The following is a 25,852-nucleotide window of genomic DNA, read 5'->3' on the forward strand; positions in this document are numbered from 1 at the left end:
ATTTCCGACAACTCGTAAAGGCAACAGAACCTCCGCTAAGCTACTTGAAGTGAGGCTCCTTCATCCCAAGGAGAGGAAAGCGTAGAAGGTGTGGCTCGAGGGTTTGCATCTTTTCACCGCACAAAATGCTGAACCCGCAGAGGTCTCTGTCCGAGCTGCCCAAGATGTCCGCTGCCAGTCAGGTGGAGAGAGCCGTGCTGGTAAGCTGCTCCGCTTCTCCTCTGCGGCACTGCGAGTGGTCAGGGAGTTACGGTGCTGCGAGGCTGTGGGGCTAGCTGTTGTGCTGACAGACGGAGCCGTTGGTTCATTTCATTGCGTCATGACAAATGATATCGACATTTTAAAAGGATGTAGCTGTACGTAACTACATAAGCGGCTCGTGCAGCTGCTGCTAGCGAAGAGGGACAGTTGCATCCGTGCGCAAGTGCAGGTGCTGTAGCCGGGGGCTCGCGCTGTCAGTCATTCTGTTGTTGTGATGTTGTTGTGGGCCTGTGTGCGCGCGTGCGTGCGTGCGCGCGTGTTTGTGTGTGTGTTTGTGTGTGTGTGTGTGCGTGCGTGCGTTTGTGTGTGTGTGAGTGACTATTAGGTCTGTTTGAGGTTTAAGACTGCATTTAGAATCAAGTTGAGATTGGGTTGGGGTAAAGTTTGGGATTAAGTTGTGATGGTTGGGGGCGAAGGAATGTATAATATATATCGTGTTTGTGTGTGTTTGTGTGTGTGTCTGTGTGTGTGTGTGTGTGTGTAAAAATCTGATAACACCAGATAAACTAACCACAAAAGGACCGAGAAGTTTATCAAAATTGACAATTTACTCAAGGCAACTTCTCACAGCTCGAACATCAAACATTTTTACACTTACTGTCATTGTTTTCCCTAAAAGACTGAAAACTCCATTAAGTCATTTAAAGCACCATTTACTCACAGTGATATAGTCAACAGGTTGGGGGGAGTGTTTTATTCTAGTTAGTGCTGTAAATAACTATTCCTTTTACTATTGAATGTCTGTTGATTATTCTCTCCATTAATTGTCGTTTAGTCAGTAATATGTCAGCGAATGTTTGTCTAATTTTCCCAAAGCCTGAGGTGATGTTTATGTAGCTAACTAGAGAAGGACTTTTAATCAATCAGTAAAAAACATATATTTCATGTTGATCGACTAACCACGCTAATTTCCTAAGATGCATTATTATATAAACAATTGGAAATCGCAAGTGTTCAATATGAAATCATTCAAACAAATGCAACCCATCCACACTGGAAAGCCTGAAAACTGAACCTTTTAGTTTTCAGCAGGATGCTTCTATTATACTATATTGTTTTTAGCAAGGTGCAACTTATAAACTGGCACTTGAGTGTATAAACCTCTAGAGTGAAATGAGGTCTAAAGTCAAAATGACAGTGCAGCACATGACTGAAAGTGCAGGGTACACATTACAAGCTATGAAAAGCCTGTACAAAAAGGTGCACCTTTGTTGCTGTGTTGCAACAGTTACACTTTACAGGCATTGTGGATTGTAAATGGCCACAAACATCGTGTTGTCTGTAGATTTAGCTTTAGAATCTAGATCCACAAAATAGGCTCCTCAGAACTTTCCATGTTGCTTTTTTACTGTTTTTAGTTATCAAGTAACAGTTGCATCTTTATTTTATCTTTTTTGGTAGGAGGAGGAATTCAACTGGCTGCTTAAAGAAGAAGTACATGCTGTTCTAAAGCAGCTCCAGGATGTCCTCAAGGTAAAAGTTAAGATTCCATGTATACAGCTGTGTTTCGGCCTGGATGATCGCTGAAATCATTGTCACAAATTTAAAGGGCCCTTGCATCGACACACATGAAGATCTGTTTATTTGGCATGGCCTGTGAAAACAGTTGTTTAACTGTGGCGCTGAGACCCCCTTTTCACCTGGCAGTAACATCCGTCCTGAGTGGACAGCTCTCAGTACCTCTGTTCTCACCAGGCAGCAGAATGTGTCCCCACATGTGTCCTCAGTGATCTGATTTCACTTACCTGCTAGATCAACACGTACATCATTTCCGTTTGCAAAAGATAAAATGCGTTGTTGTTTTTAACAAAATAATAAAATATGCAAAAAAAACTAATTCAAGTACAAATTGAGGCATGAATCGCTGAATCAGTCGAGAGGGAGAGATGTTCACATCTCGCTGCGGGACAAACAATCTCACTTTCCCCAACAATGAGACTTCTTCTTCAGACTTATTTATCAAATCGTGAGACTGCAACCGGCACTGCACATTAACTTCATTCAACATCTACTGATCATTATATTTTCACTGCAGTTCTCTGCATCGACGTTAAGGGAATTATTACGGTAAAAAAAATGATGGTAAAAAAAATTTAAATTAATCCGCGGATTAAATGCGTGATTTGTCAAATTCTGTTTACTTTCTGCTCACGCAGAGGGCGTCAGTTGAGTAGACGGTCCCTAATCTGGCCAAAAGTCACACCTGTTCTCACTGCTATAAGAATGTGGTCACATGTGGCTTAAACCTACTCTGAATCCAATTTCAATGCGTCCTCAATGCGTCCTGAGAGTGTTTCCACCTGTACTTAGAGCTGTCCACTTGTGTTCGGATCACTCAGGACGATTCCAACTGTAAGTTACATTTTCCTCTGCTTTTGCCAACAGGAAGCATCTAGACGTTTCTCAATGCCGACGCCAGGCCTGGAGAGTCAGCTCAAACAGGAAAACTTCATCCTTGGCAGCTCAACGTAATACTTCATACTTCATACTTCATATCCCTAAACATTTCATTTCAAGGTGCAACAGTTACTGTGCAGTTACAATGGTTGGGTGGACTTGAGTGAATTGCGGTAAGACGGCCTTCTGTCTGCAACATAGCAATGTCTTGTAGGCCTGTCACGATAATTACGTTATCGACTTATCGTACGATGCATGAATATGAACTCAATCATTTTTATTAACCTCAATAATAGCCATTGTGTTTACATGCTAGTTTGTTGACATAACATAAGTTCTCGTCGTAATCAATTACTTTTTTGGTCTATAAAATGTCAGAAAATAGCAATTTCTTAGTATTTTTTCGAAAGGCACCATGTCTTCAAATTGCTTGTTTGTCTTGGCCTCAATGCAATTCTAAACTGAATAAACTGGATAACATTTCTCTCAGCAGCAGAACTAATTGTGTAGGGCTTGCACTTGCAATGACCAATAGACCTATACTGCAAGATCACATGATTCTGTATCAAAAAATGGTCTTAAAATGACGATAATATTGTTTATTGTAATAATTTCTAGGACAATATATCGTGCAACAAAAAGTAGTTATTGTGACAGGCCTAATGTCTTGTCTTCAGTAAAGTTCTCTGTCGTTATGACATATTTCCTTCAACTGGTTTCCAGAGAAGCCATGTATGAGATCATTGAAGGTCCAAAGAGAAAAGCGAGGGGAGGGGCATGTGACACTATGAGCCTGGCAGCTGTAACCATTACATGTAGAACTTATGCTATGTGTTGGGTTAACAGACAGTTCAAGACGCGAATGCAAATTCAAATGTAGCCTAAGGGCATGTGCACACTTGCTCTAAAAAGGAACAGTGTCTTCTCACAGTGGTGTATTGGCCATTATAAGTACCCAGAGCTGTGGGACTCATATGCTCACTATGCAAGTTGTTGGCGACGAGTCCCCCTCATGTTAAAGAGGGTGTTTAAAACTTTGATGATAGGATGAAGCAGAACTATCCTTCTGGTCATAAAACACATGGGCCTCATGCAAGCTCATGTTAGTATCTTTATCCTAAATTTCTGTTCGTACATACAGGCCACGTCAGATTCATCAAACGCTTCTATCTTCAGAAAAGTGTGTAAATTACGTGCGTAAACAAGATGAATGCCACCCGTGCGTATTTGAGCGAGAGTGCGCGAGTATTGCAAATAACCAGAAGCAACGCCCCAAAAATAGCATATGAGGTTGTTTCCTGCCCCATGTCAGGAAGAGTTCATTCATGAAAACGATATTTTAAGTTTGCGAGATCGGAGATTGAAGTCCTGGTTTCAAAGATCCAGAAATAATAGTATGTATTTTAGCAGCGTCAGCTGGATTAAATTGACGGACTAAAGCAGTCGCCACAGCAAGGAGTTACTTCTCTGGCGTGTGGAGCAGCTCACCACTAGCTGTGTTAAGGCTCATCCACTCACAACAGCAAATGTGCGCTTTACCACAGCAGAGTGCATATGACGCTTGTTGTATGAACGCTCCCATCTTGTCTGTATCTCCGAGTTCCCCTGTGCAACACAGATGCGCAACAAAGATGTGCGCTCCCCTGGCCATTGCGCAATAACGTTTAACCGGTACATGAATACGTATTTGAAAGAAATCTCAAAATACAAAACAAACGGTGAAGTTCAAATCTGTTAGTATGAACGGGTCTTGCATGAGGCAGTGAAAGTGAATTGCAGGAGCAACAATAAGTTGCTGCTCCATGTTTGATGACAGTAAATAACATTGATGTTAAGTTGATGTAAATGGTAAATGGACTGTATTAATATAGCCCTTTTCTCGTCATATAGACCACGTCGAATTCACACAGCGCTGTTTTTTACCGCGCTTTTTCTGTTACATTCATATACTACCTGAAGAGCCGTCTAGGGTTGCAACTATTGATAAATTTCATAATCGATTAATCTGTTGATTATTTTCTAGATTAATTGTTTATTTTTTGGTCCATGAAATGTAATAAAATAGTTAAAAATCTCTATCCTTTTTCCCAAACCTCAAGATGATGTTTTGTTTTGTCCACACACCAAATATATTATGTTCACTGTAATATATGACAAACTAGAAAATATTCACATTTAAGAAGTTGTTAATCAAAGAATATTTAAATTTTTTCATAAAAATTACTTGAACCGATTAATCGATCATCAAAATAGTTTGCATTTAATTTAGTAATTGATTAATCGGTAAAACTGTTGCAGCTCTTGGACAACTGTCTTGCTCAAGGACATTTCGTCATGCATATTGGGGGAAGCGGGAATCAAAGTGCTGACCCTCTGGTTAGTGGACAACCATCTCTACCTCCTGAGCATCAGCCGCCCACCTCTAGGGACAGTGCCTCTCTTTGGCTGGCTGTCTGTAGTTGAGATATTTTGTTCACACATACACAGACAACGAAAAACAATAACCTGCCTGCTATGCAGGGGCACAGGTTAAAAGCTTAGCATTGCCTGATTGGGCTATACACAGCTTGCAGCCAGGTAATGTGATGCTTCTCACTTTTTGCTTTAATCTCTTGGGCTGCCAGATGCTCAAGTGATAGCTGGTTTGAATGGGTTTGTCATTTACTCTTTCAGATAAGATCCTCAGATTCTCTCTTACGCTCTGTAAAGCCGCCCTTGCTATAATCTGCCTTTCCTATTGTTTATCTGTGGGTGAAATAAAATTGTGATGTTGTTTTGCAGCATGGATCAGGTGAAGGGGGTGCTGACTCTGCAGGGAGAGGCTCTGACTCAGGCTGTGAGTTTGCCATGTTCATGATCAAGGCTTTATCCCCTTTATATGGACATGAAACCTTTTAAAGCATTTAAGCTAAATGTGTCTCTTGTTGATGTTTTTGATTTTTGCAACAGGACATAAATCTGAAGGTTGCGAAAAGTAGCCAGGTGCTGCACTTTCAGTTCAGAGAGGACAAGCAGTGGAAGCTGCAGCAGGTCAGTGCACAATGCTTCCAGGAACATGGAGAACCGCAGCTGGAAGAATTGTCTTTCACTTACTATGAAAACGTCTTCATACTGCTAGTGGTGTGATGATGGTGTGCGGAATGATGTCATATCATTGACCTTGATTGATTAGAGCTATAAGTGAAGTTCAGTGACCTCCCCAGTCACCAGATGTGAATCCAACAGAATGCCTTTCACATATGGTAGAGCAGGAGATTGGCAGCATGAATTTGCAGAAGTGATGTGAGACAGTCATGTCAACATGGAGCAGAATGTCAGAGTTTCCAAAGTCTTGCGGAATAAATAGCAGAAATGACTGAGACTGCTTGAGAGCACAGTGTCACTGTGTCCTAAATAAGTGCTCAGTGAGCTTATGACTGGTGATGTGAGATCTGAGATAAGAATAATGAAATAAGTTGACAGACATCATAGTAATTTGCCCAGAAATAAGGTTAAATCTAAACATTTATGTAAATTATTTTTTATTATATTCTAGCCTGTTCACTACAATGGATTATTCAACTGAGCATACTAGCATTTGCTAATTAGCGTTATACACAAATACAGCTGAGGATGATGGGAATGCGGTTAGTCTAGAAGGTATTTGTTGCCAAACCAAAGTAAAAGATGCATAGAAAGCTTGAATTGATGATGAAAGTTATTAAATTCATTCTAGGGGAAACATGAAAGTCTGACCAAATTTCCTGGCCTTTCATCCAGTATCTGTCCAGTTATTTCAGGCAAAACCACAAGAAAAGTCAGGGATCTGCTGAGATATTAAGATCAACCCCTAATGTGCTCTAAATCAAACTTGATAACAATTCATTCAATAGTTGGATTAAAAAGTGAAGTCTACAAGTATATAAATATGTCTTAGTCCACTTCCTGTTCTGTCTTCCTTGAACAAGCTTAATTTTTATTGGTTGGTCAGTTTAATAAATTACTTATTAAGGCAGATGTCTAATTTTAAAAGTTTTCAGTGACTGAGACAAATACATATTTGATAGCGGACATATCTCCTTACGTATCTCAGGATTTAAATATGATATATTGCTTTTTATTTATGTAGATAATGTTAATGCTCAAGTCCTGCCCCACTCATCCGTCTCACCCATTTACCTCCATGTCTCCAATCCACCATCAGATCCAGGATGCCAGAAACCATGTGAACCAGGCTCTGCAGCTTCTGAACAGTCGTGATGAGAGCTACCACTTCCAGACGGGGGCTGAGGTCAATAAGGTCAGTCCCTCCTCTGGGCTGCGGGGCCCTGTTCCAAACATGGATGAGATCCCAGTCTTTTACTGTGTCACTAACTAATTTCCTGTTTCTGGTGTTGCTGTAGCTCATGGATGCAGTGATGCTGCAGCTGACACGAGCACGAAACCGCCTCACTACCCCAGCATCCATGACAATGCCTGAGCTGGCCACCAGTGGTCTGATGGTACAGGCCAGCAGACACACACTTGCGCATACAAACACACACTGCTTGAACACACTGACCACATGAGAATTATAAATTATGGATTTTTGAAGACAGAAAATGTCCTGATATAATCTGATAATTCCAATCAGCAATATATGTCAATATGATTTTTACTGTACATGGCCAAAAGTATATGGACATCTCTGTCCTCTTACCCTTGTGTACTTTAAGTTTAGGTTGACTCCAGGTTTGGTCTAAAGTTGAATGAATGATTTCTCTTCAATGAAGAGAAATTCTTAATGCTCCAGCATACAACAATATTATATACAGTTGTTCCAAACCTTTTGTTGTTTGTGACCCATGAATACCAAACATTTTTCTTTCGGTTATGTTTAATGGACTTGGAGATGAAACAATATCCAGGAATCCATGAGCAAAAAGCAAAGATTAGAAGAAAAAAATTAGTGGAACACCGACTGTGAACAAGACCCTATGACAATATCAGCAAATCCCTGGAGGTTCCAAAAACTGGTGGGTGTAATGTTCAGGTGTCGGCATACTTCTGGCCATGTAGTTGTGTATAGAGCAATATCTAATGGTTAAAAATAAACCTGTCTCGTGAACAAAACTACATCACAACCCTGAAGACAAAGTACCTGTTCAGACCTGGTATTAACATCTGTCCGTGTGGCCACATTCTTCTAGCATGTGCACACAAATGTATTGACAACTGACCTTGTCTTAGTCAGACTGGCTTAAAACAACATACAGTATATACATATTCCAATACAAGGTGAGTACTGACGGACTTGGAGCTGCCCACTTGTGATTGGATCCCCTGAGACACAGGTTAACACCATGTCCAAACAGGACCAACATGTTTGTTTATTTATTTAGCATGGTGTGATTTTCAGTAATCCAGGTCAAGGTTATCCAAGAAATGTTGAACTGAGAGCCAACTATATGCAGAGAAATTAGATCAGAAAATTAGATTCAGAATGGTGGACAAATGTCTGTTGCATGATCTACAATTCAAAAATAAGATTTACGAATGTCTACAATAATTAAAGCATCATTTTCGGTTCTCTCACATTCATGTTTCAGTCTTCACATGTGAAACAACTCCTCACAACCTGAATAAATATTCATATTTTTCATTCACAAATCTAATCATTTTCACATGTGAAATGTCTAGGAATATTTGGAGTCAGTTAGAGATTGAATGATTATATGTGTGTGCAGGGATCGGCTCATGCGCAGAGGTCAGTTACTTTAGGGTGTGGGGTCTTTAGACACTTTCCACAGTCTCCAGCTCCTCTGTATGGCTCCTCCAGTGTTGAGCCATACATTTGTTTAATGATAAGATATTTATGTGTAACCAGTCCACTGCAGTGAGGATCGCACAGACGTATGTCAGTCAACTTAAAGATCCCCTCCAGTCCCGTTTAAAAGTATATCAAAATAATCTGCTAAGCCTAATATTTTGTTTAACATTGTTTACCCACAAAAAAGTTTTTTAAAACCCTCTGAAAACAATGGGGGATGGAAACCATCCACTCTCTCTCCCTCATTGAGGAATTCTGAGACTATGAATATTCATGATATGCAAATAACAAAGGCCGTGTGCCCCGCCCACCACAGCTGCTTGCGCTAGGTTGACCGGTGGAAGAATGTTCGCAACAAGATGGCTAGCGGCAGCATGGGCGAGATTCAGCCATAAAACTTTCACGAACTGCTAATGCTAACGCTAACTGTCTGCTGACACACCTGCCGTCCTGTCGTGGATGCGCTGCATGACTCAAAACAGGAGGGCCAACTCTTCAGGTCATCAATCAATAAAATTGAATTCAATTGAATTCAATATAAGTGAACTAAGCAGCTGCTTAGGGCCCCCATGGCCACCAGGGGGCCCCCAAGAGCACTTGAAATGTCCCACAAGAAAGCTTGATTTTTTTTTTTTAATTTTGGTTTTATTATAAACATGTTATATTATGCTAATGGAAATCATACAAAAATGCTAACTTATTCTAGCGGGCTGGCAAGCTAAGACCGGTTTAATTTTATTTGTTTACAATAATTGCATTGTCTGCTGGGTGGTGTAGGGGCCTCCAAATCAAATTGTTCTTATGGCCCCATATAGGCTAGGGCTGGCTCTGCTCAGCAGGTTACTTAATAGCTGTTTTATTTAAGTGTTGGCTACGTTCTTCTACTACTTTTAGTTCATAAAATTTATCACTTTTTACATCTAGGGCCTACTCGTGGTGTCTGAACTACTCTGTAGTTTTCAAGCCCCTAAAACTGAGACTTTGCTGGCCCTGTTTTATTTTGAAAAGCGTTTGCTTTGTCTGGATGGGCAGAGACAGACTTTTAGAAACGATGAGGCAGATGCCCACCTGCACTTCCTGGCTGGCTCTTATGAGCCATGACGCGCGTACCAGCGGTGAATGCAAGGCCTTCTTGACAATCAACAACCCAACAGAGGTGAAACACCTGGGTTACCCCACTGGTCGGTCCAAACTGAAGAACCTGGATCAGAACATCTCCAAGTGTCTATAACCGAGTGTAGTTGCCCTCGATTCAACTTTTCTTGGATTTATATGGCATGAAGCCTCGTACTGTTCACTATTGGTCCATATGTTTTTCTCTCCCTTTCATCTCCAGAAAATGTTCACTCCTCCCATGCCTGGCGATGTGATGGTGAACTTTTACATCAACTTAAGCAAACTGTGTCTGACTGTCTACCAACTTCATGTGCTGCCTCCCAACACCACTAAGGTTAGAACCTGAGACTTTCTGCAACACTATATAAAGCTACACACTGTCAAGTGAAGTTTTGTAATGTTCTCTCTTGTCTCAATAGAATTTTAAGCCAGCTGGAAGTTCAGTGTTGCACAACCCTGGAGCAATGTTGTAAGTCCTGCTTCTTTTCTGTTCTTTCCTTCAACTTGTTTCTTTCAATTATTCCTGTAATAAACAGCATACTGTACATGAACACGTATATATTGAGTAAATAATACCTAAAATAATTACATTAAAATGTATTTATATATACATATACAGTAAATGGAAAGAAACAGATAGTTATTGATGACATCTATTTGGGACTTTGCTACATTAAGGTAGTGGAAGTGTGTCCTCACCTTAATCTGTCTTTTCTTTTTCCCTCCACAGCGAGCTCAACAACAACCGTTTCGAGGTGAGCCACGTTCACAAGGTGGAGTGTGTGGTGCCTTGGCTCAATGATACGCTGGTGTTCTTCACCATCTCCCTGCAACTCTGTCAGCAGCTCAAGGACAAGGTGCGTGTCTCTCCTGGAAGATGTTTGTGTCATAGGTCAACAGTTGTCGTTTTTTCAAGTCTATCTTAAAACAACAGTCATGTGAAATGAGAAGGAATTCCCACTTGATTTGACTGCTTAGCGCCTTCTATCTGCTTTAGGTGACATTAATGCAAATCAATGCATTGTGTATTGTTCCATCTCATGCACTGGACAACATTTGTAATTCATATGACATGTGTGAGATAGACCTGACAAAAAAATCCAAACCTAAACCTTACTACAGCATCAATTTTTGTGGCCGCTTGGGAGCAGCAGAAAAATCTGAAAAGACAACATACTGTCTACCTATTTACACATCCAACACACCCCAGGATTCTGAATGAGTGCCAAGATGTACAAAGAGCTTTTTAAAAAGATGCAGCAACCAAAGTGAGTGGTGGCACATTCATCTCACGATCACATTTCAGTCTGAACACAGTAAAATTTAATTCTTGTTTGTAGATAATCATGCTGTAGCTGGTTCAGGGTTTTTTTCTTTCTGCAGTCAACAAAATAGTTTGTATTTGTACAATAAGAGTATTGTAAATAATAGTATCTAAACCAGCAGATACTTCACTACCTGAGCCTGCCCAATCAAATAGATGTGCATTAGACCTTGAGTTTTACGCCTGTTCGATGCCAAGTTGTACCGGGACCCCAGTGTACCTTCTTGCAGGTTTAGTTAAAGGGATAGTACAGTGATTTTGAAGTGGGGTTGTATGAGGTACTTATGCATAGTTAATATGTTACCTTATGGAGATGTTGATCAGCGCTGTCATTTCACGGAGTTTGGAGGAGAAGTGGATGTAGCGAAAGTGAGTGTCCTACTGTTGCAGAGGGGAGCACCAAAAAACGCATTTTCGCCACATTTTTAGATGCTTACCTAGAAAAATAAATCTTTTCAATTCTACGCTAAATAATGTATTTCTTCACTGCTTTAGTTTGCCGCCAGACAGCCATTTATGTTTGCCCTTTTTTTCAAGCGTACTTTTATGTTGTAAATATACATTATACAATATACACCTATTACTACACCAACTCGTGTATCACTCCGTAAATTAGATTCAAGAGACACAAGAAAACAAAAATGAAAGCGACGAAGGCATGCTATTCACTGTGGACGTAAGAGGAACTATTCCTTTAAATCCTGTCTTTTCAGCTTTTACGGGCTGCTTGCTAGATGACACTTTGCTGTTGTATACTTCTATAACTGTAACTTGACTAATACTGTATAAAGCCACATTAAGCTCATCTGTCCTCTTCTCATTGCAGATATCAGTCTTCTCTAGTTTCTGGAATTACAGACCTTTCTAATCATCCTCCAGTCAATCCTCCAGACTAACCGCACATGTAAGGGACATCCTGGGAAGGATTTTATTTTCTAATGTATTGGTCATCCACTCATTCAGTCCGAGGTGTTGCATGATTAGGTGAAGGAGCCAATCAAACCCCAACAGATATCAATATTTGCCATTCCCAGTCATGTTGGCCTTGCTGACTGACATTCCTCTTATCTGTGTATTGCATCTCACAGCACTGACTTGAACTTCTGAAAGAATGAATGTTATTGTTGTTGATTTATCATTAGAATAATTCAAGCTACTTAAAACTTACTTAGTATTTATCCCAACGTTATCATCTGAGCTGTCTTGGGTAGAAAACTAATGTGTGTACTTGGGGTTGGAAGACTGAGAAGCTGTAAGAGCTCATAGTGGGATTTTTTTCTAACATTTTTACATTCAGACACATGTGGTACGAAACACATGGTCCTGCATTCTTCCACATGTTTTAAAGACCCTTCAAAAATATTTACACAACTAGCTTCATGGGTGCATTTTCACACCATAATTTGCAAGAAGGTACAGTAAATACAGGAAAAAAAGTGCTAAAATCCTCATTGCTAGACAATGTGAGACCTTGGTTAGCTACTTCCCCAAAAGCTGCTACAGTTTGTTTGCTCTGCCGCATCCCAGAATACAATGCACAATAGGCTACAGGAGCCGTTTAGCTCAAAGATGGTAGTTGGGTTGTATCAAGGTCAGATCAAAGCACCAGAATCAGATATAAGTGGCTAAAAGGTGCATGAAAACACACACACACACACACACACACACACACACACACACACACACACACACACATTATTATTTTGGCTAGATCCACACTGATAAATTTCTTGTTTTAAAACAAATCACTTCCAATGTCTATGCCTGGTGTCCACACTACTCCGGAGTTTCCGAGCGCCCAAACCTGAGTCATTTGGAAATGATGATGCAGGTTCTTCTCAATCATGACTCGACTACCAGTGGTGAATGCAAAGCTTTGTTAATGACGACAAGGTTGAACTGTTACTAACAGTAAGAGTTAGGAACTCTTTGCATTCACCACTTGTTGTCGAGTGGTTGGTACTAATCTAATGGCTGATTAGAACCAACCACGAAGCAAATGCGGATGACTACATTATAGTTTAAAAAAGTTTCTTTCTTTAGTAGTGTTGACACAAGGCGTAAATATAGCAAAAGTGTTGCATTCAAAAAATTAGATATATTAGTGTGGACATATTCTTGAATTCTTTTAAAGAAGGTTTAAATTTCTACATTAACAAAATATCCATGTATATTGAATTGAGCACTGTTGCTGGTTATAGTCAATACACTGTAGTTACCCAATTAAAGGAATGTTTTAACATTTTTGGAAAAACGCTTTTATTCTGTTTCTTGTTTTCTTAAAAAACAAGTTAATAAGTTTAGTATGATACGATTCTCATGTGGATGAGCTACAACCAGGTGCCAGTTAGCTTATGATAGCTTTGAGACTAGAAACGGGGAGCGACAACTGTCCTGCCCAAAGTGCCCTCTGGATGTGTTTCAGTATCATCAATTCTGTAATTGTGCTTATTAACCAGTGATGAGTAATCAGGACACTTGAGGCTTGAGTTTAAAGCAGAATTCAATAAGTTGATCAATTATCAATGCTGGGTGCACAAATTATTTATAGTAAGACAGTGTGACTTGGAATGCTAAAAATGAAGAGAGAAATCTCCCCAGTGAGGAGATACAAAAGTATTCTGTAAACATTTCCCACTGTGGGTTCTGAGGGGATAAACCAGTCGGTCACTGTTAAGCTATCAGCCACGTCAAGTGTTTGTCTGTTCTATGTTCTATTTATTTGATATATTTTGCACACTTTGTTGATTCCCTGTGAACCAAACACTAATCCAATTATGAGCAAATTACTTCATTCCAGTAAGTGTTATTCTGTATTTTGAAAAGTTGCTTATCATACAATATGATTTATCCGTGCAATAAAATGTCCTAAACACTAACCTGTTCCTGTTGAGGTCTTTCTGTTGACTCTATAGATGTCTCCATTAAACTCCAGGTGTCGTGTAACTTTAACAGTTACACGACACCTGTGGCTTTATAATGTTTAACAGGAACTCTGCTGAATAGAAAATTCTTACTAAAAATTGAATGAATTCACAATCAAAAATAGACAATGTTTAACTTTGATGTAACCCAATTTCAAGTCCAAAAGTATTCTCCCATATTCTCTCACTTCCTCCTCTTCTATCCCTACAATTCGGCCCTCCTTGCAGTAAACACAGCAAACATTTCTAACGGTAACAATCCTCCTTCGTCTGAGAAATTTCAAACACAGAACATAGTACAGCCATGGAGGATTTGGTGGGGAAGTGTTGTCTCCAACGGCTGCCGTAGCCATTACTTAACTTACACTCACATAGCTTACCTACAACCACCTGCTCATGATGTCGTCTCTCTAGTAGTAAAGCTGGGCATTCCATTTTCAAAATCAAAACCTTGATAATATGAGAATGATATCCAATAGAACTGTAATGTAAATAAATAATTGTGAGGCATCCCTGTGTGTGTGTCTGTCTGTCTGTCTCGATATGGCTCACAAATCTCGAGGACAGTTCATGATTTCGCCTTCACACGTGGCATTTTTAAGGGCCCAAGAAAGTGCAGTGCTTTTTGAATATGTGCTACGTTCAATATTGATAAACTTTGAATAATCAGCCAAAAAAGAACTCTGCAATATATGCAGTAATGGGGTGAGGAAGCAGGCCTTAACATGTAGCCTGTGGAGTTAAATATATGTTCCGTGTCCGCAGTGTTACTTTATCCACAGTTCTTCACTGTTATGAATAAACTCTTTTGCCATGAATTCTGAGATTGAGACTTTTCAAATGTAAGTAAATGGCCAACAGCAGCCTTCTGTAAGAAATAAACAGTTATAGGACAGAAATATTCAGAAACGTTAGCACACTGTGACGTCAACGTTGAATGAATTCAGTACACTGGGTCATCAAAGATTGATGAGGTTTGCAGTGTGAAATCACAGTTTCATAATTTAGCACTGTGACATGACAGTTAGATGAATTGAGCTCACTATGGCATCCCAATTTGATGAGGTTTACTGAGTGTGACATCAGAGATTGATGAGGTTTGCAGTGTGACATCACAGTTGCATAATTTAGCACTGTGACCGTGAACAGTGCAATGTCACAGGTTGATGAATTTAACACAATGTGACATCACAGTTGGATGAGTTACCATACAGTATAGGCTGTGGCTCAGGATGGTAGGACGGATGGACAGACGACTTTGTCTGATTGATGTGAATATATAAAAGCGCTGTATGAATTTGTGTGAATGGGTGAATCTGACTTTTGCTGTAAAGCGCTGGCACATCAGAGTTGGATGAATTAAGCACATTGTGACATCACAGTTGAATGAATTAAGCAGTGGCATCATTGTTTGATGAGGTAAGCACTTTGTGACATCACAGTAGCAAGCTGGCGTCTCATTTTGAAATTAAAACCATTATAATTTAATAAGAATGATATCTGCTAAAAGTATGACAATGACTGATGAAATATTCCTACTATCATTTGAGGGATCTCTGTCTCTCTCTCTGTATGTATGTGGCTCACATTTCTCAAGAACAATTCATCTTATTGGCTTTTCACTTGTTAAAGGGGAGGCAAGTGATTTTAATCCAATACACGTAAAATTCTGCAAATATTTCCTCATGGTCCGCTAGCTGACGCTTACTGCCCCAATTGCAGTGTCTATTTTGGTGCAACTTCGACACATGATACCGTCCTAACGAGCACGATCATATAACCTACACAGGCACTGTGCTAGTTTCATTATGATGGTAATAATTTCTTCAGTTCAGTTCAGAAATTGCTAGTTGAATTATATTTTTTCATAAGTTATTAACATGATAATTTGTTTAATTATCTCTTTTTGATACATTCATTCAATATTCAATGATTTGGGGAACCATAGACATGTACCTCAGGTTTGTATGAATAAAAATTAAGTTACAGTCTTAAAGGGATGCATTTCTCCAGGGTATTGTATAAAAGGAAACAATATCACTATCTCTTTCTACCTCCTGCTTTTCTCACAGCAACACATCAGTCACCTGTTTTGTGTACGTTTATCCTCTATAAATGTCCTTGTGTCTGTGCTCCTTAAATGAACATGGTCAGATGAAAGTGAATACACCACTACGTGAACATAGAGCAAAGGTGACATTTTTATAACTTTTTATCGTTATTACTAAATAAATGCTTCAAATTAAAACATTACCATCCAGAGGATGTTTTCTTCACATCTATAGAGACAAACACAAACACTTGTGAGTTTGCAGCTCCTCTGCTATACTGTGAGCAGTATATCAAAATAAATGGCTCCTGTTGTTATGCATGGTTTAATGCACAGACACGCGCTTTAAAACAGACGTCACGTAGGTTAGAAAGGAAGTGGCGTTCCAATAGTCTAGATGATTCTCACCTAGACTGGAAAAATAGTTTAATTACATATAAGAAAGCCCTCCGAAATGCCAGAACCAATTATTTTTCTTCACTAATAGAGGAAAATAAAAACAACCCCAGGTTCCTCTTCAGCACTGTAGCCAGGCTGACAGAGAGTAAAAGCTCTACTGAACAGTCTATTCCTCCAACTCTAAGTAGCAATGATTTCATGAGTTTCTTTACTAATAACATTATTACCATCAGAGAAAAAATTTACCAGCTTCTTCCCACTAATGGCACAGGCACACTGTCCAGTACTGTAGGTTCTGAACCAATAGTATCGCCTAATTTTTATTTAGAATGCTTCTCCCCTATAGATCTGGCTGAGCTGACTTCACTTGTCACTTCATCCAAGTCATCAACCTGTCTTTTAGATCCTATTCCATCAAGGCTATTTAAGGATGTATTACCTTTAATTAATAATTCCATATTAGATCAGATCAATTTATCTATATTGACAGGCTATGTACCAAAGGCCTTTAAGGTGGCAGTAGTTAAACCTCTGCTCAAAAAACCGACTCTGGACCCAGATATCTTAGCTAACTATAGACCCATATCAAACCTCCCCTTTATCTCTAAAATCCTTGAAAAAACTGTTGCTAACCAGTTATGTGACTATTTACACAGGAATAGTCTGCTTGAAGACTTTCAGTCAGGTTTTAGAAAACATCATAGTACAGAAACAGCATTACTGAAGGTTACCAACGACCTTCTCATGGCCTCAGACAGTGGATATGTTTCTATTCTCGTCCTGTTAGATCTTAGTGCTGCATTTGATACCATCGATCACAAAATCTGTTACAGAGACTAGAACACATTGGGATTAAAAGAACAGCACTAGAATGGTTTAAATCCTACTTATCTGATAGATTTCAGTTTGTTAACGTTAATAACAAATCTTCCGTTCATACAAAAGTGAGACATGGAGTACCACAAGGTTCTGTACTGGGACCGATACTTTTCACTCTATATATGCTTCCTTTAGGCAATATTATAAGAAAAAGCCACATCAATTTCCATTGCTACGCTGATGATACCCAGCTGTATTTATCTATAAAGCCAGATGAAACTAATCAGGTAGACAAACTTCTGGATTGTCTTAAAGACATAAAGGCCTGGATGACTTATAATTTTTTACTTCTAAATTCAGAAAAAACTGAGGTCATTATACTCGGCCCTAAACACCTCAGAGAAACATTATCTGATCATATAGTTACCTTGGATGGCATTACTTTGGCCTCCAGCTCTACTGTGAGAAACCTTGGAGTTACCTTTGACCAGGACATGTCCTTTGACTCACACATAAAACAAGTCTCTAGGACAGCCTTCTTTCACCTGCGCAATATCAAGAACATTAGAAACATCGTCTCTCAAAAGGATGCTGAAAAACTAGTCCATGCTTTTGTTACTTCTAGACTGGACTACTGTAATTCATTACTGCTAGGATGCCCAAATAAGTCTGTGAAAAGCCTCCAGCTAATCCAAAATGCCGCAGCTCGAGTTCTGACAGGAACTAGAAAAAGAGATCATATTTCTCCAGTGTTAGAATCTCTGCATTGGCTTCCTGTAAAATTCAGAATAGAATTCAAAATACTGCTCTTAACCTACAAAGCCCTTAATAATCAAGCGCCATCATATCTTACAGAGCTCCTAGTTTCATATTATCCCAATAGATCACTTCGCTCTGTAAATGCAGGATTACTTGTGGTTCCCAGAGTCTGTAAAAGTAGAATGGGAGGCAGAGCCTTCAGCCACCAGGCTCCTCTCCTCTGGAACCAGCTCCCAGTTTGTGTCAGGGATGCAGATACCCTGTCTACATTTAAAGTTAAACTTAAAACCTTCCTTTTTGATAAAGCTTATAGTTAGAACTGCTCAGGTGTTTAATAAACCATTTCTTTATTATGCTGTTATAGGCCTAGACTGCTGGGGGAACTTATATCATGAGCATCTTTCTCCCTCTCCCGTTCTCTCCTTCTCCCTCTTTCTCTCCCTTTATATCTCTCTCCTTCTCCCACCTTTTTCAATCTCTCTCTCTCTCTGCCCCCATGTATCTACATTACATGTCACTAACTCTGTTTTCTCTCTCCCCTAGTAGATCTGACCCCAGAGCTGCAGGATCCAAACCCGTCATTATTATTATTACTATCATTATTATTAATAACATCATTGTAAGTATCAGTTTTCACTAATTATAAGTATCAGTCTGGTAGAAATTAAAGCAACTGTTATACTACCCCCCCATCCCCCGATATGTTTACAGTACATGTCACTAACCCTGTTTGTGTTTTCTATCTCTCCTAGTGCATCTCTGACCCCAGAGCTGCAGGACCCAAACCCGTCATTATTATTGCTATTATTAATATTAATATTAATATCATCACTAATAATAACAACAACATAATTGTATTTTTTAATCATAAGTATAAGTCTGATAGAGATTACAGCGGCGGTTGTACATCTGTCATCTCTCTCTCTCTTCTCTCCTACTGTCTCTCCTCCCACCATCTTTCCTCCCACCTCTCCTCTCTTCCTCCTCTCTCTCCTCACCCCAACCGGTCGAGACAGATGACCGCCCACAACTGAGTCTGGTTCTGTCAGAGATTTCTTCCTGTTAAAAGGGAGTTTTTTCTCTCCACCGTCGCCAAGTGCTTTGCTCATTGTGGGATTTGTTGGGTTTTCCCTGTAATATTGTAATATTGACCTCACTATGTAAAGTGCCTTGAGACAATGTATGTTGTGATATGGCGCTATACAAATAAAATTGAATTGAATTGAATTGAATTGTTGGAACTGCATATCGGGCCTCCTCGACTCAACTTTCTGCAAACCCCAAATACTAATATAATTGCGTCACGAACGAGTTTGAAAAAGGACCGAAGCTGATCTGCTGCGTCTTCACACTGGGGGACAACCATGCTAAAGGCCTAGGTAAGAATATTTGTTCCCGTTTACGCGTGGTCTCGCTTGGGTGTGGATGCAAAAAGGTGTTCTGCGACCTTTCAAAAAAAAAGAATCTGCAGGGGAGAGGAGGGGCTGATAAGTGCTTCCAACGCTAAATTGCATGCAGCAGCTGCTTAAATTGTGAAATGATTACTTAAAATGCAGCCGCTGAAGTTACCAGTGGTTGTACCAGTGCAGCACGAGGGCTGACAGTGTTCAGCCAGTGAGTTGTGTGTGAACTCCTCTCAGGCCAGCTGAGGTGGAGACAAGTGTGTCTCTGTGTAAAGCTACAGTCTACGGTGTAAAGCGCTGTTTTTTTGTTTGCTTTTGCTGCAGACTTCTGCACCCGGAGGGAATGAGACCTATGTTTGGGAACTTGAGGAGTCTGAAGATTGTGTAGAGGGATAATAGATCTGTGAGAGCCCGTGTGACGTCAAAGGTGGTGTCGTTGTTGATACTAATCTCGATATCTTCAGTTGAAAACAAACCTGAAGATTAAGATCTGGTCTAATAATATATATGTGAAACATTTCACTAGACAAAGAGAATTGTTTTTGATGGAGCGCTGTTACAGAAATACACAGATTTCATTTTCTGAATTTTTTATCACAATCTCTACGGGGCAAGAAAAATTGTATTTGTCGCAGTCAACCCAATGTCCTTCCAGGGAGGCCACAGGGGTCGCCACGTCCTGGCTTTGAATTTTTTGGGGAGCGTATATAAACTGTGCAGTAGGAGAGCATTCTCCCTCTGCTTTCAAGCCTCTGCTTTCCTCTGTGTGTTTGCTGGGTGCTGGTAGGTGCTGACACAGCTAGTGTTGGGCACTGTTTCTTTGTATTGCTGTATTTTAACTCACTATGTTTTGTTTGATGCACCCCTGGTCCTGCTGGGTGCCTGGCGAGCAGAGCGTGGGGGTGTTGTGCTCTTACCAGTGCAGAGGTTGCCACTGCTGTTTTGTTCCCTCTGTTTTGCTTGCTTCTGTTTCGTTTTGTTAGTTATATTGCTATCTCTGTATTGCTTTGATAGCTTTATTTAATAATCTAAGCTTCCCCCAAGAAGCAGCAGCATTTGGCTGTTGTCTGGAGCCACCAGCCATTTGTTATTTTTGACTAAGTTAACACTGTTCTCCTCTGTGTTGTAAGGGGCAGCGCGAGTGCGGCCGGGCTTGACGGTGGAGGGTGTGGCGATAGAGTTTCTCACCTTTACTTCACACCCCCAATAATGTCTGCTTGGTTTTCTGCACGTCCGTCAAAATTAATATTATATTCCCTATTTTGGTTTTGCTTTGCAGTGTGCGAGACTGAGAATGGTAGAGCCTGTGGTGACACCAAAGAACATGAAAGTCAGCGTCCGGACATTGTCCTCTTCAAAAGGAGACAGGCGCCATGATTCAGATGAGTATGATGCAAACACACACAGTCAAACTCATGTAAATCAGAATCCATGTCAGCATTGTCATTTAAGCTCAAACATGCATACACTTTTTCTAATCAGTTGCATGCTAATAAACTTTTTATTAGTTATATTCATTATAACCAACAGTGAGTCAGTAACCACACTAATGAGATCATTAAGATGTTAGATGAATAGTTGCATGAAATAAGTCGAATGACATCGCAGAATAGGCAGACATTAGATTGAATTTTGTTTGAAAAAGTGAAACATGTCAAAGTTCTGAAAAATACTGTTGCATATACATTGTCAATAATACTACACATGATGATGATTGTCATGATTAAGATTCTGGAGCTTAAGGGTGCTGGCAGGGATGTGAGTTCATGAGATTGGCTATAGACCAAATTTCAGGAAGATTATAGGGATCAGAGCATCCATAAATTTAATTGTAGCCTTTCTTTGACATAATTGCATTGTATCCATGATGACGAAGGCATTGTCCAAGTACTATGGAAACACAGATGAGTATCATGACTGACATGTAACTGACTCAGATGATGGACATGATGACGACTGAGCAGAGGACAAGGTCTCAGTCGCAAAGACTTTTCCTGGAGGATTCAGCTGATACGTCAGGAGACGGAAGGAGAGAAAGAATGAAACGAACTCTGTGGAAACAGACTACTCACGCTAATATCATCATCTATCATATGCTAAAGTTTAAGCAATTGATATGTCCATATTTCATAAACATGTCTGTTTATTTATTTTAAGTCATTTTGTTTTAGTTTAAGCAGTTTTGTTTTGGATTCCGTGTACACAATGATTTATCAAAAAGTTTTTGTTTTTCTCAGACTGGTGATAGTGCTTCAGCACAGGAATCAAAATATGAGGCTCTGCCTCTTAATCAGTCATTTTAACCAGTCCCGATCATACAGTTCTGCTATCAGGGCTCCAGAGTCCTGTTCTTAATGCCAAACTTCCATCGTCATGGCTGTTGAGGAAACATAAAGGAATTATTATTATTAATCATCAGAAAACTCACATTAATCCTTGATGACATCTGCTTGGTTTCAGTTCATTTCAGTGAATGACAGGATAAAGGTGGTTACAATTTTATAGTCTCTGACTATAGAATGCAATTGTTTTGTTGCACTGTTCACTTCAATTTTTCCATTGTGGGATTTTTTTTAATGCAAAAAACAGAGAAAGAAGTTCACACTCGGAATTCAGACATTTGAATACAGTAACAGGCTAAATACTGTGCCCTGCTTTTATATAGCAGAGTATTTAGCCTGAAGGGGGAGATTTTTGATTTTTTTTTACCTTTTGTTCATCACAGCAGCAACAGCAACAGCAGCAGCAGCGGATGACAACCAGGATGACCAGCAGCAATATCATACCTGACAACAACACCATACAGTGAGTGTACAGAGCACAAGTATTCAGTGGTCAGTGTTGAAACCCTCCTACATCTGCAGTAAGCACATCACATCAAACCCAGGCTCATGTAACCTTCAGGGCAGTGTTGCACATACTTCTTTAAGCGTTTGATCCTAAGTCAAATGTGTATCTATAGCAAACAGAGTTAGCGAGTTTACATTTGTAAACAAAAACACATACATGCACTAATTTTGGTGTAAAAAGGTAGTCAGTCTTACTGTTTCTTTTTTATTGTTAGGAACCTGCTTTTAATTTAGTCTTTCAAACTTGTCTTTTTATTCTGTTGTTTTATGCTTTTAACCATTTTGCTTGTGGAGCTCTTAGGTCAACCCGAACCATTACTACTGTTTTTAAATATGCTTTGTAGATAAAGTTGACCTGACTTGAAAATGGGCATTCACACAGTAGTTCCCAAATGACATATTTTTTTGTACAAGGTCATTTGCCTTTAGTTTTTTATTACAATGTTGATATTTTACATCAACTGTGCTTTATGTGACCACTGGTACAAGGCTCACATTCACACTGACAGTGAAATGTGTAGTCTCAGCAGAAATTTTGACGAACATCACTGAGCTGGATATTTGACGCCACTCTTGGTTTGCTCTATGCATGAAGTCTCAAAGAAAAAATGTAGATGCAGACACAATTTCTGTGCACATTTTCACAGTCCCTTAGACACCACACTGCCTTTGGTTTACTCAATGACAAAGCTTCATATCGTTTTGGTGGCCCTGATGCACTGTCTGCTGAATGTATAATACTTTTTGATGTTCCTCTGCAGGACAACTGAAGTGTGTTTTACAAATGTGCTTCAACAATTGACAAAAACTGTCAACTGAGCATAGAGGTTTGGCTGAAAAGGGGAAGTGGGAATGTTCAAGTGTTTTCTACCAAAATTCTCTTTTGCATTTCCTCACTTTCACTCACCGATGAAGATGAAAATGATTGCAAAATAAGCTATGTCCCAGTCAGACTGGAGGAGTAACTTGATTTGCAATCTGGAAACCACATCATTAAACTGATTCTTGAACTCCGAATGGAGTTGTAGGAACGTCCGATCCATTCTGCTCTCAGAGACACACACACACGTTACATTTCAACAACTTTCTGAGAACAAGAGATTCATTCATACATGACAGCAGCAGCAGCAGTGTTGGGTTGGACTGAAACACTGCAGACTACATGACACATGGCATGCCATATTAAAGTAAAACTATAAAAAAGGGTGGAGTGCTGGAATTTGATTACGTTTTAATGAATATATTCATACACAGGAATTAACAAAATACATAGGACAGCTTAAACTCCATTCATTTTGCTGACACCTTGAGAAGCCAACTTTCAGAAATATATTTCATATATATATATATATATATATATATATATATATATATATATATATATATATATATATATATATATATATATATATATAAATAAGAAATGAGGTCAACTTTCAGACATATATACTGTTTATGTCCGAAAGTTGACTTCATTTCTTTGAGGAACACATAACATACGATAGTGGAAATTAAATGAAAATCAAAATACAGAGAAAAATATTGTCTTGAAAATAAAAGGAAATAATCCTAAGGAAACAATCTCTTGAGAATTTTATACAAATTGTTGCCTTTACTCAAAATTCCTGGGGAAAATCAAGTTCAGTTGAAAACAAATGTATTAAAGTGACTTACAATAAGTGTATTCAACCATGAAGAAATTACCCCAAAATGCAAGAATCAAGAGAGTAAATAAAGGCTATTCATCTAATAGGCAAAACTGCTTCAAGTGCTCTTTTGAGATTTTTTTATTTATACATTTTGTAATGATATTCCTGATACTCAGCTCTGATTGATTCTAATGCATATAGATGGCCTTTTGGTGATTGGTATAAACCTAAATTACAAACATGTTTAAGAAATCTTTTCTTGGTATTAAGATTAATTGTTCTTAAGAATTATTTAGAATCACGCCAGACTAGATAGAATCTCATCAAACGAAATTTAAAAAAAATAATCCAATACTTTTGATTGCGCAGAACTATTCAGGTACATTATTGTCAGCTAAAATGCCATGTTTAGAGTTCTTATTTAAGACTAAAGACTTTGTCTTATTATGTAGTCGGAGGAGCGATTCAAGCTAAAATCCAACTCATATTGTTCTTTATATAATTATTTAAGGACAACTTATTAATTCTTTATGACTTATTATGATTGAATGATTAAAAAGAAGAGAACCTCATTTGTACAGTCTGAGGCAGACAACAAAGTTCTTTGTTAATATTAATGTTAATGTAAGAAATGAGGTTCTTCATCTAGAAACAAACGTTTCAACACTTCAACAGTATTTCTGGTGTAAGACCTGTATGACCTGAAAACTACAGTGTTAATGAGGTTAAAAACAAAAAATCTGTTCAATTGTATGCTAAATAATGTATTATTTTACTGCTTTAGTTTGCCGCCAGACAGCCGTTTGGCTCTGCAGTTCTTCTTCCGTATACTCTGGTTCACAAAGGTTTTTGGGGGGCTAAATTAATGATTATGTACAGTATATTCAGAGAATGATTGTATGATTAATGTTTTGATCACTTTTGAAGCATTTTTTGCAGCTGATCTAAATTTTTAAGATTTTAAGTTTTATTAGGATTGTGTGTCTTTGTGCTGTGTACAGACCAATGGCCTGGGTTGATGTAAATCTGGTTAAGATAAAAAGCTTTCCATCCATCCATAGCCAAAAAACAATAAGTCATATACAGCAGATATTTTGACATCACAGCAGGAAAAATACACGTTGATAGTTATAACAGAAATTGTCTTAATTTCTTTTAGATGCCTCAGGTTAATGTTGTTAGAAGCGCCTGTGTTTAACAGTGGATATCATTTGCCGTCACTCCCCGGGTGGAAGCGTGTGATGCGAGAGGAAGTTCGCAACCTGATTCTGTTCTCAACTCAACTCAACTCAAGCTTTATTATTAAAGCACATTTAAAACAACCAATGGTTGACCAAAGTGCTGTACAGGTCAATGAACAATACAATAAGAAAAATAGTACACATAATATACAATAAAAGTACAATAAGAGGGTGTCTTGCTCAGTCTGAATTAAAAGCCCGGGGAAAAAGGTGAGTTTTCAATAAGGTTTAAAAACCTCTAAGGTCTGGGCAGATCTGATATGCCAGGGCAGGCTATTCCAGAGCCTTGGGGCAGCCACCGCAAAGGCTCGGTCACCTCTGGTTTTTAATCTAGTCCTAGGGACGTCCAGCAGCAGTTGATCAGCCGACCTCAGTGATCTGGCTGGAGTATGATGATTTAAAAGTTCAGCTAAGTACAAAGGTGCCAGCCCATTTAAAGCTTTAAAAGCAAACAACAAAAGTTGAAAATTTATCCTGAAGCGGACATGGAGCCAGTGGAGTGAGGCAAAAACTGGTGTAATGTGCTCTTGCTTTTTCTTACCAGTAAGGAGATGAGCAGCTGCATTCTGTACAAGCTGCAGGCGTCGAAGTGACGACTGGTCAATTCAAACATACAGGGAGTTACAGTAATCCAGCCGTGTGGTTATAAAAGCATGGATTACCGTTTCTAGGTCTTTGGGAGAAAGGTAGGTCCTTTATCGAGGAGTCGTAACTGGAAGAAGCTGGTTTTAACGACTGAACTAACCTGTTGGTCAAATTTAAAAGCACTATCCAAAAATACTCCAAGGTTTTTAACAGAAGAGTGGGTATTAGGAAGTGGACCCAGAATACCAGCAGGTTAATCTGTAAAATCATGCCTGAACATAATGATCT

General features: G+C 39.2%; 1 protein-coding gene across 1 annotated transcript; it reads left to right on the plus strand.

The window, feature by feature from the left end:
• rogdi (rogdi atypical leucine zipper) lies at positions 1-13,765 on the plus strand. The gene is made up of 11 exons (XM_035615683.2): positions 1-200; positions 1,663-1,734; positions 2,647-2,729; positions 5,440-5,494; positions 5,608-5,688; positions 6,842-6,937; positions 7,041-7,139; positions 9,783-9,896; positions 9,982-10,031; positions 10,293-10,419; positions 11,713-13,765. Exons 1-11 carry the CDS (start codon positions 126-128, stop codon positions 11,752-11,754), a joined length of 894 nt encoding a protein of 297 aa, XP_035471576.1. The 5' UTR covers positions 1-125; the 3' UTR covers positions 11,755-13,765.
• The last annotated feature ends 12,087 nt before the right edge of the window (positions 13,766-25,852 follow it).

This window comes from Scophthalmus maximus, chromosome 17, assembly GCF_022379125.1.
Source record: "Scophthalmus maximus strain ysfricsl-2021 chromosome 17, ASM2237912v1, whole genome shotgun sequence".
Taxonomy (NCBI): domain Eukaryota; kingdom Metazoa; phylum Chordata; class Actinopteri; order Pleuronectiformes; family Scophthalmidae; genus Scophthalmus; species Scophthalmus maximus.

Excerpts from the sequence above, each read along its gene's own strand:
- rogdi (XM_035615683.2), top strand. The coding sequence starts at position 126 with ATGCTGAACCCGCAGAGGTCTCTGTCCGAGCTGCCCAAGATGTCCGCT. Across the intron at positions 2,730-5,439 it reads TTCATCCTTGGCAGCTCAAC|CATGGATCAGGTGAAGGGGG; the intron begins GTAATACTTCAT and ends GTTGTTTTGCAG. Across the intron at positions 9,897-9,981 it reads TGCCTCCCAACACCACTAAG|AATTTTAAGCCAGCTGGAAG; the intron begins GTTAGAACCTGA and ends TTGTCTCAATAG.